At 42.9% G+C, this 19,821-nt stretch overlaps 1 protein-coding gene and 1 pseudogene across 1 annotated transcript; one reads left to right on the top strand and one right to left on the bottom strand.

The window, feature by feature from the left end:
- Positions 1-889: 889 nt before the first annotated feature.
- Positions 890-17,069, bottom strand: LOC120035008 (annotated as a pseudogene).
- pold4 (DNA polymerase delta 4, accessory subunit) lies at positions 16,405-18,504 on the top strand. The gene is made up of 5 exons (XM_038981751.1): positions 16,405-16,542; positions 16,968-17,075; positions 17,390-17,479; positions 17,792-17,903; positions 18,342-18,504. Exons 2-5 carry the CDS (start codon positions 16,970-16,972, stop codon positions 18,364-18,366), a joined length of 333 nt encoding a protein of 110 aa, XP_038837679.1. The 5' UTR covers positions 16,405-16,542; positions 16,968-16,969; the 3' UTR covers positions 18,367-18,504.
- Positions 18,505-19,821: the final 1,317 nt, after the last annotated feature.

Genomic DNA, 19,821 nt, shown 5'->3' with positions numbered 1-19,821 from the left:
ACACATTTCACTGCACCTCTCCGGTGTATGTGACAAAACAAAATATATCTACTGTATAAATATATATCAATCTAGGGCTAATATATAGAGAGAAGAGGGTAAGTGTTGTGGTAGATAAACAATATAACTGTCATATACAGAAGATGGTGTGGTTGGAGAGAGGGGTGTGCAGAGAAACAGAGCGAGAGGGGGAACAAAAGGGAGTGTGAGAGAGAGAAAGAACAAGAAAATAGATTTTGAGGTTGGCTGAGAAGGAGAGGGGAGAGAGAATTGATAGTACGGCTGGAAAGAGAGCGAGGGAGCAGGAGTAGATTGTGTTCCTTTCGAGCGCTTGTCATCAGTATCAGATTACGCACCGCCACTTAAAAGACAGGCCTCCTTCATCCATCTCTCTCGTCCTCCCCGTTGTTCTCACATCCCATAGTTGACCACACCGTGGCATATTGAAACCACAGCCCTCTTCACTACTCTAACTCAGTCCAACACCACACATCCTTCTAAACCACGTTGAATAACCATAGAATGTTTATTGTGCTTCGCTAACAGCAAATGGTTGTTTATGTGTGTGCGCGCATGTGTGTATGAACATGTGTATATGTAACGGATGTGAAATGGCTAGCTAGTTAGCGGGTACGCACTACTAGCATTTCAATCAGTTACGTCACTTGCTCTGAAACCTAGAAGTAGTGTTGCCCCTTGCTCTGCAAGGGCCGCGGCTTTTGTGGAGCGATGGGTAACGACGCTTCGTGGGTGTCAGTTGTTGATGTGTGCAGAGGGTCCCTGGTTCGCGCCCGTGTCGGGCGAGGGGACGGTTTAAAGTTATACTGTTACATATATGACAGACAGCATTTAAGCCAGTCAGCACCAAAACACTCAAGACATGAAAAAGAGCATTTACTTATAATATTTAATTTAGTAATATTCTGGAAAACTACATTTCACAGTAGGCAAGAGTTTTTACCTGAGTTATTCACAGCCTAAACCGACAGACAGTGTCATGCACGTGTAGCTGGGAAATATAGTCATCACTGGTCAGGTTATGGGATTTTTGCACTGGGCTAAAATAATTAAATACTGTATTTTGCTTCCTGAGATAAGAGGGATAGTTTTACAATTCCTGGACAGAATATTTTTTGAATAGATCGGTATGAATTATCTTCATACTTGCTTCATGTACTTTAAATTTGAATATAATCGCGTGAGAGAGGAACAGAGGGCAGTAGAGTTCACAACCCCTCTCCACACTTTGCACTCTTTTCCCTCTCCATGTCCTTCCCTCTCTTTCTCTCTCTCCTCTCAGGCGCGCCTCAGTCTGATCCTGAGTCAGAACTGGGTGGGGTCGAGGCCACCTCCTCTTGTTCATCTGAACCCTGAGAGAGAGATGGAGAAAGAGAGGGGGGGAGAGAGAAAGAGAGAAAGAGAGAGGGTAAAAGAAGAGGCGTGAACATGATTAAACAAAACAATTGTCTGAAATGCCATACTTGTAGCAAAATGTTTTATATGTGAAGTACAGTGTGTGTGTGCATGGGGCGTGTGCATCCTCACCTTGCGTTTGCCCTTGCCACTGTCTGACTCTGAGGAGCTCTCTTCGCTGGAGATAAACTCCCTGCTCTTAAAGCTGTCGTTTCCTGTCGCCCTCTCTCCCTCCCTCCACCAGACTTCCCCTTCTTATTCTTCTCATCACTCTTCCCTCCCTTCTTTTCCCTCACCCTGAACACATGAAAAAGAGGAAGAGATATATTCAAGACAGGATAAATAAGCAAACGTTCAGACAAAAATACTTCAAATATGATGCACCTTTTGGTGTTATGATCAGCAAAACTTTTACATGATCATCTATGACACAGACCCAGACTAAACCTAGTCCTCGATTAAAAAGCATGCTCAATGGAGAATCTCAATTAGAAATGATTTCTAGTCTAGCAGTATGTTTAATCTGGGTCTGGGAAACCATCCCACGTTATATATACTGTAAATTATATACAAGTAGTGCATCAATTGTATCTAAACCCGTAGAAAAAATGTTCTGGATAGAACCAAAAATGGTTGTAGTGCTTTCTTCATATTCATAGGTTGCACCTCCGTCACTCGGCGGTGACATGGTGGTGCCCTAAAGTGTTGATAAGTCCAGTCATTCTGAACAGAGGCGAACTAACGTTACTGTTTAGTCTAAATTACACTACAGTGCCTGGAAATACAATGACATTGCTAAAGTAGTCAAATATTTAGTAGGAAACAACTTTGCCAGCATTACCATGTCGTCAAAATTACTTCACAGATTGCAATGTTGTCATTAGCTAGCAAAATTTGTCAAAAGTAGCTAGCAATGCTAACGTTAGCGAGCTAAATTCCGGTGGCCTCTCCTCAATCTTAGCTAGCTAGCTAACGTTGTACTGTATCTAAAGTCAATCTGGTGACATCAAAATGATGACAAAAGGTTTTCCTACTAATTATTTGTCTCCTTTTGAATGTCATTGTATTTCCAAGTCACTGTAATGCACTTTTGATATAATCTTCATCAACACTCATTGACGATGCATTGAGTAGAATGTTCAGTCGGGCATCAGTCCAAAATGAACGTTCAAAACAATATTGTGACGAAACAGGCAACCCATGAATATGGCACCATTAAAGGTTCTATATAAAACCCGTTTGTAGGGTTCTTTGATCAGAACCCAAGGGGTTCTTCTTCACTGAACCAAAATTGGTTCCATATAGAACCCTTGGGTTTCCTACAGGGTTCTATATGGAACCAATTTCGGTTCTATATTGAATCTTAATCAATCAATCAAATGTACTTATGAAGCCCTTTTTACATCAGCCAATGTCACAAAGTGCTTATACAGAAACCCAGCCTAAAACCCCAAACAGCAAGCAATGTAGATGTAGAAGCCATGTACAGTGCATTCTGAAAGTATTCAGACCCCTTCACTTTTTCCACATTTTGTTACGTTATAGCCTTATTCTAAAATTGATAAAATTTTCCTCCTCATCAAACTACACACAATACACCATACTGACAAAGCAAAAACAGGTTTTTAGAAAATGTTGCAAATGTATAAAATATAAAAAACTGAAATATTACATTTACACAAGTATTCAGACCCTTTACTCAGTACAATGTTGAAGTACCTTTGGCAGCGATTACAGCCTCAAGTCGTCTTGGGTACGATGCTACAAGCTTGGCACACCTGTATTTGGGGAGTTTCTCCCATTCTCCTCTGCAGATCCTCTCAAGCTCGGTCAGGTTGGATGGGGAGTGTCGTTGCACAGCTATTTTCAGGTCTCTCCAGAGAGACGGGTTCAAGGACTCAAGGGTTCAAGGACTTTCAGAGACTTGTCCCGAAGCCACTCCTGCGTTGTCTTGGCTGTGTGCTTAGGGTCGTTGTCCTGTTGGAAGGTGAACCTTCGCCCCAGTTTGAGGTCCTGAGCACTGGAGCAGGATTTCATCAAGGATCTCTGTACTTTGCTCCATTCATCTTTCCCTCGATCCTGACTAGTCTCCCAGTCCCTGCCGCTGAAAAACATCCCCACAGCATGATGCTGCCACCACCATACTTCACCGTAGGGATGGTGCCAGGTTTCCTCCAGACATGACGCTTGGCATTCAGGCCAAAGAGTTCAATCTTGGTTTCGTCAGACCAGAGAATCTTGTTTCTCATGGTCTGAGAGTCCTTTCGGTGCCTTTTGGCAAACTCCAAGCGCGCTGCCTTTTTTTTGGCTGCAATGTAACAAAATGTGGAAAAAGTGAAGGGGGTCTGAATACTTTCCGAATGCACTGTATGAAGCAAGCATAGAACCCTTTTTGATTTTATCCAGAACCTTTTTTTGTAAGAGTGTAGTATGTAGGTGTTTAACGGGGACATGATACTGAACTTTTTGGAGGGGGCAGAGGATCCTCCTCCACTCTCCCTGTACTCCCTCATCGCTACCTCATAGTCCTTCTTCGACAGACAGACAGACAGACAGACAGACAGACAGACAGACAGACAGACAGACAGACAGACAGACAGACAGACAAGGATAGAGGGAGAGAGAGAAAGGGAGAGACAAAGAGGGGAGGGAGAGAGGAATCGGGCAGAGAAAAAGAAAGAGAGATAGTCAATAGGTCAAAAATGAACTACATTTTTTATAATGCACTACATTTTTTCACACTATTGAAAGGGAGAGCAAAAGAAAGACAAGAGGGAAGGATGAGAGGACAATTGCAATACTGGTATCTCTCTCTCTCCCTCCCTCCCTCTCCCCCACCTCTTTCTGCTCCTTCCCCAGTTCCCTCCACATCTCCCGGCCCTCTTGGAGATCTCTGTGATGGATATCCCAGGGTGCTCTGCTTTGATGTTTTTCACGACTGGTGTTCAGCCACAGGAAATAGGCGCTCATCGGCCTCTTGGGGGCGCCACTGTCCTTCTGCTTCTTCTGGGGAGAGAGAGGGAAGGAGGGAGAGGGGAGAAAAGAGGGAGGGAGAGAGGAAGAAAAACAGAGGTGAAGAGAGAGAACACGCAAAGAGGAGGAAGGACAGAGAAAGAGAGGAAAGAGGAAAAAGGAGGAGAGAGGTTGAGAGATTGAAAGGAAGGGAGGAAAGACGGGTTCATTTCAGATGAGGTACTTAGTTTACCTCTCCTCCCTCTTTCCCTCCATTCCTCCCTCCTTTACCTCGCGTGGTTTCCTCTCCTTCACCAGTTTGGCCTTGGCTGGTCTCTTCTTCTTCTCTCTGTCACTGTCTCCCCCCTCTGCACTGCTGTCACTGGCTGACGCCTTACTGTCATACCTGAGAGAGGAGACAGAGAAAGAGAGAGAGTGTGAGAGAAAGAGAAAGTGTGAGAGTGAAAGAAAGGAGGCAAGTGAGAGAGAGGGAGGCAGGATGAGAAGAGAGAGGGGGAAGTGAAAGAGATTGACTGATAAAAACATTGATAAAAAGCGGTAAATATAAGGGAGTGATGGATTGAAAACTAATACATACTCTTCTGTTATGTCATCATCCTCCTCTCCAGGGTTAAAAGACTCATCTGGAAGACAAGAGAAACAACTGTGATTGGCCCTGCCTCCTGTCACTCACCACTCACCACTCCCACCCTGACTGACATCGTTTCAATTATTTGAGTTCCATTTCGTTCCGTTTTTTTTTCTGCGAGCCCAATGTGCAGTTACTCTCGAGATAAATCAGGTCAAGCCCGGACTGTGTGATGTAGTAAGGAGTTGTAGTTTCCAACAGGCCAATATTCTACACTGTTTAGTACAGAAAACATGGTAAATAACTACAATGACCATAATACATTGCGCGCCTACTTGTCCGGTCAGGACAGACACCGAGAGGGAGAGAAAAGACAGAAGAATGCACTATCGAGAGGGATAGAGAGCAGTTGCTTCGCAAGGTATTTAAAAAAAAAAACATGATATAAGTGATTGACAGTTGGTATTAAAAGTATGGTCATAAAAGTACGACTTATTAACATTGAAGAACTACTAAAATAATGATTTTGTCAGACAGCATAGGCAGCAGCTTTATAGAAATAAGATGATGACTTGTAATGAAATAATAAACTAATTAAATAAAACAAATGTAATATACACAACAACTGAAATATTTTATTAACGTTAAGTAATGTGAATAAATGATGGTTAATAAGTGATAAGCAGTAATGGGCAGACACTACCATCATGGGACTTTTATTCATTGTTTTATTCTCTGTTGTTACAGCATTCAACCCACATAATGCATAGTGCTTTTATTATTTACAAAAATGATCTAAACCGAAAACAGTTAATATTTTTTAATAATCAAACCGAACTGACATAAATCATCGTTCAGCACTCACTGTTCTCACCCTCTGATTGGCCAAGCCTTCTGTCACTCACCGCTCTCTCCATCGGAGTCATCACTGTCATTGGCCTCCTCTCTGATCTTGCCCTCCTCTTTCATCCTCTCCAGGTAGGCATCGTGCAGGTCCTCGACTGAGTCCTCCAACATGTCATCTTTACCCTTCATACCCTGACAGGACAAAAATACCCAGCAGTATTATAGTAAATACATATTAGTATCATAGTAAATACACAGTAGTATCATAGTAAATACATAGTAGTACTGTAGCAATACAAGGCAATATCATTCAATGTAAAACGCAGACAACCCATGTAAAGATGCTAACTAACTCTGGGAAATATACAGAGTGAACAAAATATAAAATGTTGTCTCACCAAGTTAGGTGTTACTTTGCTATATCATCAGAAATAACACACACAGATTTAGACTCCTCCCACCACCACAATTCCATAAGAGACAGGCAATGCAATTAACACACCAATCCTGATCATAACATTCTCCCAAATCACACACCATGCAGTTTAAAACCAAACCACCACCTCTGTACAGGACCAACCTTTTTCTACCGGACCACAACACAGAGAGACAGAGAGGACAGGTCAGTGGACGAAGGGATGAAAGCACATCTAATGAAAGAGTGAAATAGTGGAGTTGACAGGTGAGATGTTCACCTCTTTGAATCCTCTGTTTTTGATGCTGAGCTTCTTAGCGGTCACAAAGTCAAAAAGCTTCCCATACTCCTCTCTGAAGGAGAGATAGAACGAGAGAGAGAGAGAAAGAGAGAGAGGATGGCGTGAAAGATGAGACGTGACAAAGGTGTGTGTATATAGAAGTGTATGTGTGTGAGTGTTTGTGTGTGCGTTTTGTGTGTGTGTGTATGCGCGTGTATCCGTCACCTCTCCATGCTGCTGAAGGTGAACTGGTCGCCCTGCTTGGTTTCGATCTCAAAGTCGAAGGAGCGCGTGGTGGTGGTGCCTCTGGCGAAGTTAACACACGACACCTGGATGGATGGATGGATGGATGAAGGAGTAGAAGAAGTAGACGTTTACTTTATCGTCCAATGTAGGCCTGCGAATGAAGGAATGAAAGAACAACAACAAAAAGGGACACTTGAATGTCCCATAAGGACAAATAACAGGCATACAGCACCTCCTCGAAGCGCAGGTGCACGGGCGGCCGAAACCCCGCTCCAGAGGGTAGAGCAGGCCTGACGACGCTTTGTAGGAACACGTTATACACTGGCGTCCCCGAGTGACTGCAGGGGAGAGAGTTAGAGTTGAATTTTAGAGTGGATTGAGAGTGTGATAGAGACAGAGCAACATGAACGCTGGCTGTGCGCAGCAGTTGGCCGTCCTATCGCCTCTTTACTCCTGGAAGTTTGTGTGTGTGTGCGTATACATGTGCATGCATGTATATATATATGTGTGTGTGTGTGTAAACATGTGTGTGTGTGTTTACCCCAGGAAGATTCCTGGCACGGTGATCTTCCTGTTGACCAGAGCCTTCATCACTCTGCTGACCATCTCATAGAGAGAACCTGACATGTTCTTATTGAGCTTCCCCCCATAACGCTTCTCCACTTCCTCCCTAGAGAGAAGAGAGAGGAGAGAGAGAGGGGAGAGAGAGAGAGGGGAGAGAGAGAGAGGAGAGAGAGCGAGAGAGAGGAGAGAGAGAGGAGAGAGAGAGCGAGCGAGAGACAGAGAGAGAGAGAGAGGAGAGAGCGAGAGAGGGGAAGACAAACAGAAATAAATTATACAAAAAGCAGGAAATATAAACCTCATTATCTAATCTGATCGACTTCTTCTAACATTTACCATTCCTTCTCAAACACTTATAAATCAAATCAAATTGTATTTGTCACATGCGCCGAATACAACAGGTGTAGACTTTACCGTGAAATGATTACTTACAAGCCCTTAACTTAACCAACAATGCAGTTTTCAGAAAATAGAGTTAAGAAAAGATTTACTAAATAAACTAGTGAACAAGAAAAAAGACACACAAAAAGTTACACAATAAAATAACGAGGCTATGTACAGGGGGTACCGGTATAATATCTCTCTCTCATACTCTTATATTTCTATTGTCTCACTCACTCACTCACTCACTCACTCACTCACTCACTCACTCACTCACTCACTCACTCACTCACTCACTCACTCACTCACTCACTCACTCACTCACTCACTCACTCACTCACTCACTCACTCTCACTCTCTCTCTCACTCTCACTCTCACTCTCACTCTCACTCTCACTCTGTCATGTTGAGGGAGATGCTGAGGTGAGAGGGAGACAGACGTTTGTATTCAAATTGTATACAATCTTGAGGTCTTACGTATGATGACTATTTAAACACGCACACACACCAGTAGTACATCTGCCTCTGGTCCTTGTGTGGTAGCAGGAAGAGACGTAGCACAGTGGTGTAGGGGATCTTATAGTCAAATGTCTTACCATGGAGGTGGAGGAAGCTAGGGTAAATACGGATATCATTCCTGAGAGAGAGAGAGAGAGAGAGAGAGAGACAGGGAGAGAGACAGGGAGAGAGACAGGGAGAGAGACAGGGAGAGAGAAAGAGAGCGAGAGAGAGAGACAGGGAGAGAGAAAGAGAGCGAGACAGAGAGAGAGAGAGAGAGGGAGAGAGAGAGAGAGGGGTATGTACAAAGTCAATGGTAGGCTTCGAGGGGACTCCTATGGTAGGTACACCTATAGCTTATCTCTTGGCAGTAATAATGTGGACTACTTATCACTGACCTCAACCCAGAGTCTCTCAGAGCGTTCACAGTCAGCCCACTGACACCCTTATCAGATCACAGCAAAATCACAGTCTACTTGAACAGAACAATACTCAATCACGAGGCATGAATAAGAACTGAATAATATTAAGACATGCTATAGATGGAAGGAATGTAGTGTGGAAACCTACAGAAAAACAATTAGGCAACAACAAATTCAATCCCTTTTAGACAACTTCCTGGACAAAACATTCCACTGTAATTGTAAACTTGGCAGAAGAAAATCTAAACAGTGTATTTGACCTCTCAGTTTCAAACAGAAAACCAAAGAAAATCAACAACAATGACAAATGGTTTGATGAAGAATGCAAAAATTAAAGAAATTGAGAAACCTATCCAACCAAAAACATAGAGACCAGAAAACCTAAATCTACGCCTTCACTCTGGTGAATCACTAAAACAATACACCACGAAATAAGAAGCAATAGCATGTCAGAAATCAGCTCAATGTCACTGAAGAATCCAGAGACTCTAACACTTCTGGGAAAATTGGAAAACGCTAACAACAACATGAAGAGTTATCTATCCAAAATGGAGATGTATGGGTAAACCACTTTTGGCCCCATAACAAAGAACAAACAGCAGAAACACATACATGATCAAATACAAATCTTAGAATCAACTATTAAAGACTACCAGAACCCACTGGATTCTCCAATTACATTGAATGAACTACAGGACAAAATACAAACCCTCCCAACCCAAAAAGGCCTGTGGTGTTAACGGTATCCTCAATTAAATGATAAAATATACAGACAACAAATTCAAATTGGCTATACTTAAACTTTAACATCATCCTTAGCTCTGGCATCTTCCCCAATATTTGCAACCAAGGACTGATCATCCCAATCCACAAATGTGGAGACAAATTACGGTGGGATATGCATCAACAGCAACCTTGGGAAAATCCTCTGCATTATCATTAACAGCATAATTGTACATTTCCTCAGTGAAAACAATGTACTGAGCAAATGTCAAATTGGCTTTTTACCAAATTACCGTACAAAAGACCATGTATTCTCCCTGCACACCCTAACTGACAAACAAACAAACCAAAACAAAGGCAAAGTCTTCTCATGCTTTGCTGATTTCAAAAAAGCCTTTGACTTAATTTGGAATGAGGGTCCATTCAAATGGATGGAAAGTCGTGTTGGGGGAAAAACATACAACATTATAAAATCCAAACAAGTGTGCGGTTAAAATGGGCAAAAAACACACACATTTCTTTCCACAGGGCCATGGGGTGAGACAGGGATGCAGCTTAAGCCCCACCCTCTTCAACATACATACCAACGAATTGGCGACGGCACAAGAACAGTCTGCAGCACCCGGCCTCACCCTACTAGAATCTGAAGTCAAATGTCTACTGTTTGCTGATGATCTGGTGCTTCTGTCACCAACCAAGGAAGGCCTACAGCAGCACCAACCAAGGAGGACCTACAGCAGCACCTAGATCTTCTGTACAGATTCTGTCAGACCTGGGCCCTGACAGTAAATCTCAGTAAAACAAAAATAATGGTGTTCCGAAAAAGGTCCAGTTGCCAGGACCACATAAACAAATTCCATCTAGATACCGTTGCCCTAGATACCGTTGCACACAAAAAACTATACATACCTCGGCCTAAACATTAGCGCCACAGGTAACTTCCACAAAGATGTGAACGAGCTGAGAGACAATACAAGAAGGGCCTTCTATGCCATCAAAAGGAACATGAAATTTGACATACCTATTAGGATCTGCTAAAAAATCAGTTATAGAACCCATTGCCCTTTATGGTTGTGAGGTCTGGGGTCTGCTCACCAACCAAGAACTCACAAAATGAGACAAACACCATATTGAGACAGCGTGTAGAATTCTGCAAAAATATCCTCTGTGTACAACGTAAAACACCAAATAATACATGCAGAGCAGAATTAGGCCGATACCCGCTAATTATCAAAATCCATAAAAGAGTGGTTAAATTCTACAACTACCTAAAAGGAAGTGATTCCCAAACCTTCCATAACAAAGCTATCACCTACAGAGAGATGAACTTGGAGAAGAGTCCCCTAAGCAAGCTGGTCCTGGGGCTCTGTTCACATACACAAACAGGCCCCAGGACAGCAACACAATTAGACCCAACCGAATCATGAGAAAACAAAAAGATAATTACTTGACACATTGGAAACTATTTACAAAAAACAGTGCAAACTAGAATGCTATTTGGCTCTAAACAGAGAGTACACAGTTGCAGAATACCTGGCCACTGTGACTGACCCAAAAATAAGGAAAGCTTTGACTATGTACAGACTCAGTGAGCATAGCCTTGTTATTGAGAAAGGCCGCCGTAGGCAGACCTGGCTCTCAAGAGAAGACAGGCTATGTGCACACTGCCCACAAAATTAGGTGGAAAATGAGCTGCACTTCCTAACCTCCTGCCAAATGTATGCCCATATTAGAGACACATATTTACCTAAGATTACACAGAGCCATAAAGAATTTGAAAACAAACACAATTTTGATAAACTCCCATATCTACTGGGTGAAATACCACAGTGTGCCATCACAGCAGCAAGATGTGTGACCTGTTGCCACAAGAAACGGGCAACCAGTGAGGAACAAACACCATTGTAAATACAACCCATATTTATGTTTATTTATTTCCCTTTTGTACTTAAACTATTTACACGTCGTTACAACACTGTATATAGACATAATATGACATTTGAAATATCTTTGTTCTTTTGGAACTTCTGTGAGTGTAATGTTTACTGTTCATTTGTATTGGTTTCTTTAACTTTTGTTTATTATCTATTTCACTTGTTTTGGCATCGTTAACATATGTTTCCCATGCCAATAAAGCCCTTTTAATTTAATTGATAGAGGGGGGACGGCAGGGGGGGTCACAAAGTAAAGGGGTACATCTTCCTACTTATGCAACAGGTGAAGGTGTAGTTTGGCATGAATAAGGTTTGTGTGTGCCTACCTGCCCCTGCATATGTGTGGATGAAGGTGTGTGTGTGTATATGTGTGTGTGTATATCTGTGTAAAGGTGTGTGTGTAAAGGTGTGTAAAGGTGTGCGCGTATGTACCTGCTCCTGGGCGTGAGACACTGCAGCTCTTTGAAGATACACACAGCATCTCCCGTAGCCTGGATCACATCTGCCTTGGACAGCACACTGTCTCTAAACACCTGAGAGGAGGACAAAACATGTTACATTCCATGCAATAGCTACATTTATTCATTTGAGGCATTTGGCTGATACTTTTGTTCAAATCCCCTGTAGATACTCATTAATTTCAGTTTTAACATGTCGAACTTTTATCCCAATAAAGTTGAACTTGACGGTTGGTGGCAGTTCAGTTGCACTGCCAGTCCAAGCCGTTTGAGTGTCTCATTATTCAGATAGAGATGTCTAGTCGCTGAGTCCTGACACTGAAGTTTGTTGTGGAGAAGAGTTTGCTCTGCAGGACTGAAAAGGTCAAAACATCCATAATACAAGCTGACTTAGGTCGTCAGTTGGACAGTGTTTCCTCCAACACTTTGGTGCGGCTGGCTTCCGGGTTAAGCGAGCCGTGTGTCAAGAAGCAGTGCGGCTTGGCAGGTCATGTTTCAGAGGCCGCATGGCTCTCGACCTTCGCCTCTCCCGAGTTCGTTGGGGAATTGCAGCGATGAGACAAGATCGTAACTACCAATTAGATATCACAAAATTGGTGAGAAAAATGGGTGAAAAACACACCAAAAAAACCATCCATAATACTGGAGGCTATGAGAGACTATGCATTATCCTGATGACTTACTGTAAATATTCTGTAAATATCAGTTGCTTCGTTCTGTTGTTGTGTTTTACATTTTAATATGTGATCTTGTCTGTATGTACTTTGACTGCAGTAAAATGAATTGCCTCTTGAGGACATGAAAGTTTTCTGAATCTGAATATGGGACTAATATGGAAGTCTATACCAGACTTTGACGAATGCTGCCATCCATTTGTTCTGACCTCCGCTGCAAAAACAAAAATACATTACAACTAAAATAATATTTCAGTGAGTGTGGGTTTTTCCTTTCTTCAAGTCTATACCAGACACACGCTCACACACAGCCCCCCTACCTCCACGGGTTCTGGCCCCTCTTCCGTGGTGGCGGTGTCCCTGGGCAGGACATAGAAGCGGACCTCCATGAGCGACACCTCTGCCTCATCGTTCTGGTGGAACTCCAGCGTCATCTCATTCCTCCCCGTGGCACACTGGGACACGCTGGCCAGGGGGATCTCAAATGCTGGACTGTCACTCACCTTGAATGACAGGAGAGGGCCTGGGGATAGAAACTAGACTGTGTTAGAGCCAAAATGTTACAACCAAAATGGTAGTGGTAGTGTTGTCCTTACCAGAGAATTTGGCGTTGGCCCAGTTCCAAACCTTCACACATAATTCCTTCTCTGACAGCTCCACTTTGTAGTGGGCTTTGAAGTACTCAGAGATCTTCTCCAAAGTCTTGAAGAGAGAGAGGAGAGGAATGGAGAGAGAGAAAACAATGTTTATTTTCCGTGCTGACTTTTCTGTTTCAAATGATTCTATACTCCTCTCTGATCTCGTTCCTACTCCAAACTCACTCTTTACTCTCTTTAAATTCCCATTCTTTCCTCTTTCCACCTTTCTCTCTTTCCTCCCTGTTCTCCTTTTTTCTCTCTTCCATCATCCTTACCTCCCTCCCCTTCATCCTTCCCTCCATCTCTCCGTCTCCCCTCAACGATATCTCCCTCCCCCTCCCTCTCTCTCCTCCTACCCTCCCTCCTTTTTCCTCTCCTCTACCCCTTTCCTCTCCTCTACCCTCCTCATCTCTCCCCTCATCCCTCTCTCTTCCCCCCATCCCTCTCTCTCCCCTCATCCCTCTCTCTTCCCCCCATCCCTCTCGTCACCGTGTCTCTGAAGCCGTCATATTTGTAGCTGTGCCCGGTGCTGGTGGTCAGCTTGACGCCCTGTCCCAGACACATATGTCTCCACTGGGCCTGAGACAGTTCCACAGCTGGGATGCTATCCACCTTCCCTGTCTTACTGCTCTTATACACCACACTCTGTCTACCGAACCGCAGACGGCCGTCATTCTGGGGATAACACAGTAAATACTGTTGACATACAGTTGAAGTCGGAAGTTTACATACACCTTTGCCAAATACATTAAAACTACATTTTTCACAATTCCTGACATTTAATCCTAAATGTAAGTAAAAATTCCCTGTCTTAGGTCAGTTAGGATCACCACCTTATTTTAAGAATGTGAAATGTCAGAATAATAGTAGAGAGAATGATTTCTTTCAGTTTTTATTTCTTTCATCACATTCCCAGTGGGTCAGAAGTTTAAAAAACTCAATTAGTATTTGGTAGCATTGCCTTTAAATTGTTTAACTTGGGTCAAACGTTTTGGGTAGCCTTCCACAAGCTTCCCACAATAAGTTGGGTGAATTTTGGCCCATTCCTCCTGACAGAGCTGGTGTAACTGAGTCAGGTTTATAGGCCTCATTGCTCGCACACACTTTTTCAGTTCTGCCCACAAATTTTCTATTGGATTGAGGTCAGGGCTTTGTGATGGCCACTCCAATACCTTGACTTTGTTGTCCTTAAGCCATTTTGCCACAACTTTGATAGTATGCTTGGGGTCATTGCCCATTTGGAAGACCCATTTGCGACCAAGCTTTAACTTCCTGACTGATGTCTTGAGATGTTGCTTCAGTATATCCACATAATTTTCCGTCCTCATGATGCCATCTATTTTGTGAAGTGCACCAGTCCCTCCTGCAGCAAAGCACCCCCACAACATGGTGCTGCCACTCCCTCGTGCTTCACGTTTGGGATGGTGTTCTTCGGCTTGCAAGCCTCCCCCTTTTTCCTCCAAAAATAACTATGGTCATTATGGCCAAACAGTTCTATTTTTGTTTCATCAGACCAGAGGATATTTCCCCCAAAAGTACGATCTTTGTCCCCATGTACAGTTGCAAACCGTAGTCTGGCTTTTATATGGCGGTTTTGGAGCGGTGGCTTCTTCCTTCCTGAGCGGCCTTTCAGGTTATGTCGAAATAGGACTCGTTTTACTGTGGCTATAGATACTTTTGTACCTGTTTCCTCCAGCATCTTCACAAGGTCCTTTGCTGTTGTTCTGGGATTGATTTGTACTTTCCACACCAAAGTACGTTCATTTCTAGGAGACAGAACGCGTCTCCTTCCTGAGCAGTATGACGGCTGCGTGGTCCCATGGTGTTTATACTTGCGTACTATTGTTTGCACAGATGAATGTGGTACCTTAAGTCGTTTGGAAATTGCTCCCAAGTATGGACCAGACTTGTGGAGGTCTACAATTTTCTTTCTGAGGTCTTGGCTGATTTCTTTTGATTTTCCCATGATGTCAAGCAAAGAGACAATGAGTTTGAAGGTAGGCCTTGAAATACATCCACAGGTACACCTCCAGTTGACTCAAATTATGTTAATTAGCCTATCAGAAGCTTCTAAAGCCATGACATCGTTTCTGGAATTTCCCAAGCTGTTTAAAGGCACAGTCAACTTAGTGGATGTACACTTCTGACCCACTGGAATTGTGATACAGTGAATTATAAGTGAAATAATCTGTCTGTAAACAATTGTTGGAAAAATTACTTGTGTCATGCACAAAATAGATGTCGTAACCAACTTGCCATAACTATAGTTTGTTAACAAGAAATGTGTGGAGTGGTTGAAAAACGATTTTTAATGACTCCAACATAAGTGTTTGTAAACTTCCGACTTCAACTGTACATATACAGTATAGAAACGCCTGAAGTAAACATAGACAAACACACATTTAGAATAGTTGGTAATAGTTGACTTGTTGGTAACTGTTGACTTGTTACTGCATTGTCAGATATCTGTTGCTGTGCAGAAACACACACAGACAGTCTCTCCTCGAGTCTCTCTCTCTATTTCTCTCACAAACACGCACACGCATGCACACATACTCACCCATGACCCTTTGACCTCCTGGTAAATGTCACTGAACTCCAGTGTGTCTGCCATGGCAGCTATTCCTCTGGTCCTCAGGAGCCACTGTACCTCTAATACCACACACAGAGAGAGGACAACCGTCTGCCTTCATTATACTGGTCCTCTAGCTCAATTGATAAAGCTTGGGGCTTGCAATGCCTGGACGGTGGGCACGATTACCGGGCTCACTCATAAATAAAGTGTATGCACATAACTGTAATTCGCTTTGAATAAAAGTGTCTGCTAAATGGCATATATAATATTTATAATATTTTCATCGTATCTACTGTACTGTCTATAGTATAAACTAACTACAACCTCATAGAGATATCACTGTCTAACTCCACATTTGTAAGAAATATATATTGTTTCAATGATTTACATTTTATGGGCAGGAAGTGGACTAAATCTTGAATGAAATACATCTAAATGATTTATATGGAAGCCTGTATGAACTGCATGCCCCAACAATTTAGCACGGTAGGCCTTGCAAGTGATGATTATAACAACCGACCAAACATGCTTGTCGTGTGTTGCTGTCAGCTGTCAAGCAAATTGGGACTGAGACATGTAAACAACCCTTATGACATGTAAAAACTATTATGCAATATAGTACATCTTGCTATAATGGTGCCATTACCATGTTATTGTCTACCGATTAAAGTTGATCTGTGGAATAACGTCTTGTTTACGTTACTAACCGTTGTGTTGTAGCTGTCAACTTGTAATGTTGTGCGTGGGGAGAATGTCAAGTCTTTACGTCGTGTGCGTCGAAAGTGACGTGGCCAAGGCTGTTATGTGTTACGTTTGACGTTTTTTTCTTCTCTTGGTCCGGGTTTGTTGCGTTTCGATTGTTTTGTTCATGAGAACATACAAATTGATCGTCAGGCAAAAACCGAAGTGGAAAGCCATCGAACAGAATAGCGATCTGGTATGTTATAAAACAATATCAAGGGCTTGATAAAAAAACGTTTTTGCACACAAAGAATTGCGCAAGTGCAAGAAACCTACGAAAACGCGCAGAATAGGTTATATGATAGTAATGCATACAAAAGGTTCACAATACTTTGCATTGGTGGCGAAATATCGTCGAAATTGCAAGCTATGCAGCTAATGTTTGCATTACAGACTTCAATCCATTTGTAAAGGAACTGAAGTTGGGGGTGGGACGTTCAGTCGCAGTGTCAAAATGTAGTTATGCCCTGTGTGTAACGTCAACCCGCAAACTATACTGCAGACTTGGTTTAAACGAAACTAGAACCCAGATTCTGAATTTTACTATTGAAATAGAAACACTGCTTACTCATCAATGCCAGTAGAAAACACACACTCTCTGTCTGTATGCCTGTCTGTCAGCCATGACGGCCAAACGTGCAGCTCTCATCACCGACTCCTACAAGGTGGTAAAGAGATCCAGGAGAGAGGAGAAGAGAGAGAAGAGGGCCCCATCGCCTCCCCAGAAGGGTTAGACTTGTGTGTGTGTGTGTGTGTGTGTGTGTGTGTCCAGGTCCAGCAAACCACACAGCAGTCATACAAGTCAGATGGAACATAGTAGAGTATGAAATTGAACTACTGTTTTCAAATGAAACCCAAATAATTGTATTTACACAATGAATAAAATTAAATAGCGTGCTAGAATAGTTTTATTGATCTACGGAGAGGAAATGAGTGATTCAGTGATGCAACTCAACTTGTCAATAGAGCACTATTGCCCAGCTGTATGTGATTGGTCATGGTGGTGTCACTCTAACCTCGCTTCCTGTCTCTCGTCCAATCAGACACTGAGCCGCGCCCCCTCACGGCCAGAGAGATAGAGCTGCAGGAGCTGAGGCAGTTTGACCAGGACTGGCGGTATGGACCCTGCACAGGTACCCTGCAGCAACCGGTGTTAACTATCTGACAACACATGTTTAATACCGTTGTGCATAATAACAATATGCAGCACAGCGGAGCGCCAGTGTTTCATCTTTGCACTGTTCCTTTATAGTGGGATGTTTTAGCGTTTCCTCTCCTGTGACGTATTGCTTTGTGAATTGTTTTAAACCAATCCAATTGTTTTCCTTCCTGTATCTCATAGTGTTTTATGATCTACAGTAGCATTCCTACTCACACTGTACTCACACTGTACTCACACTGTACTCACACTGTACTCACACTCTCTCTCTCTCTCTCTCTATCAGGTATCAGTCGCTTACAGCGGTGGGAGAGAGCTGCACAGCATGGGTTAAACCCCCCTCAGGAGATCAGAGATATGCTGCTTAGCGCAGACATAGACTCGGACTACACACACTGGTACTATGATCAGAATAGTACACACACAACGAACAAGCAGATGCACACACACATACACAAATGCATCTACATTCTTAGAAAAAAGGGTTCTTCGGCTGTCCCCGTAGGAGAATCCTTTTGGGTTCTAGGTAGAAGTCTTTTGGTTTCCATGTAGAACCCTCTGTGGAATGGGTTTTACATGGAAACCAAAATGGTTCTACATGGAACAAAAAAGGGTTCTTCAAAGGGTTCTCCTATGGGGACAGCCGAAGAACCCTTTTAGGTTCTAGATAGCACATTTTTTCTAAGAGTGTACACACACCACACACACAGTCAAAAACACACAAAAAACTCTCAAAAACACACACACTTTATTCTGGACCATTACAAGTGCATAACAGTAATGAGATATTATACAATTGTCATAAAATATTGTCTTCGTACTGTTTTGTCTTTCAGCCTGTGGAGTGACTATCCATTGTGAGGAAAAGAAAGTGGAGAGACAGAGAAGATCAAAGTGAAATGTCCAAAGTTCATGTGGTTTTGCTTTTGTTCAGTTTGGGTTTGACTGCTAACCATCACACTACACTTTTTTAAATTAAAATACCCTTTTCTACCCAAATATCTGTTTTTGTTAGGTCTGTCACACAAACACACACACACACACCACTGCCTACGTCACACATTTGGTACACTTTTGAGACATTTACATACATATTTTTATAGGTAACCTATTTCAAAATAAAGTTTTTCAATTGTATATGTACCAGAGTGAGGAAGAGAGAGAGAGAGAGGGACAGTCAGATGTTGCTATTACCTGCTAATGTTGTGTAGACAGTGACACATTCTATTACACAGTAATACACATTGAGTATACCAGACATTAGGAACACCTTTCTAATCTTGAGTTGCCCCCCTCCCCCCCGTTACACAGGGATGCTGGCCCATGTTGACTCCAATGCTTCCCACAGTTGGCTGTATGTCCTTTGGGTGGTGGACCATTCTTGATACACACGGGATGGCACACATACAGTCGTGGCCAAAAGTTTTGAGAATGACACAAATATTAATTTTCACAAAGTCTGCTGCATCAAGTTTGTTTGATGTCAATTTGCATATACTCCAGAATGTTATGAAGCGTGATCAGATTAATTGCAAAGTCCCTCTTTGCCATGCAAATGAACTGAATCCCCCAAAAACATTTCCACTGCATTTCAGCCCTGCCACAAAAGGACCAGCTGACATCATGTCAGTGATTCAGTGAGTGTTGACGAGGACAAGGCTGGAGATCACTCTGTCATGCTGATTGAGTTCGAATAACAGACTGGAAGCTTCAAAAGGAGGGTGGTGCTTGGAATCATTGTTCTTCCTCTGTCAGCCATGGTTACCTGCAAGGAAACACGTGCCGTCATCCTTGCTTTGCACAAAAAGGGCTTCACAGGCAAGGATATTGCTGCCAGTAAGATTGCACCTAAATCAAACATTTATTCTATCATCAAGAACTTCAAGGAGAGCGGTTCAATTGTTGTGAAGAAGGCTTCAGGGCGCCCAAGAAAGTCCAGAAAGCGCCAGGACCGTCTCCTAAAGTTGATTCAGCTGCGGGATCGGGGCACCACCAGTACAGAGCTTGCTCAGGAATGGCAGCAGGCAGGTGTGAGTGCATCTGTACGCACAGTGAGGCGAAGACTTTTGAAGGATGGCCTGATGTCAAGAAGAAGCCACTTCTCTCCAGGAAAAACATCAGGGACAGACTGATATTCTGCAAAAGGTACAGGGATTGGACTACTGGGGTAAAGTCGTTGTCTCTGATGAATCCCCTTTCCGATTGTTTGGGGCATCCGGAAAAAAGCTTGTCTGGAGAAGACGAGGTGAGCGCTACCATCAGTCCTGTGTCATGCCAACAGTAAAGCATCCTGAGGGTCCCCTTGCTTCTCAGCCA

Source organism: Salvelinus namaycush, chromosome 42, assembly GCF_016432855.1.
Source record: "Salvelinus namaycush isolate Seneca chromosome 42, SaNama_1.0, whole genome shotgun sequence".
NCBI lineage: Eukaryota > Metazoa > Chordata > Actinopteri > Salmoniformes > Salmonidae > Salvelinus > Salvelinus namaycush.
The sequence above is the reverse complement of the archived record's forward strand: the minus strand, read 5'-3'. Positions and strand labels throughout refer to the sequence as shown.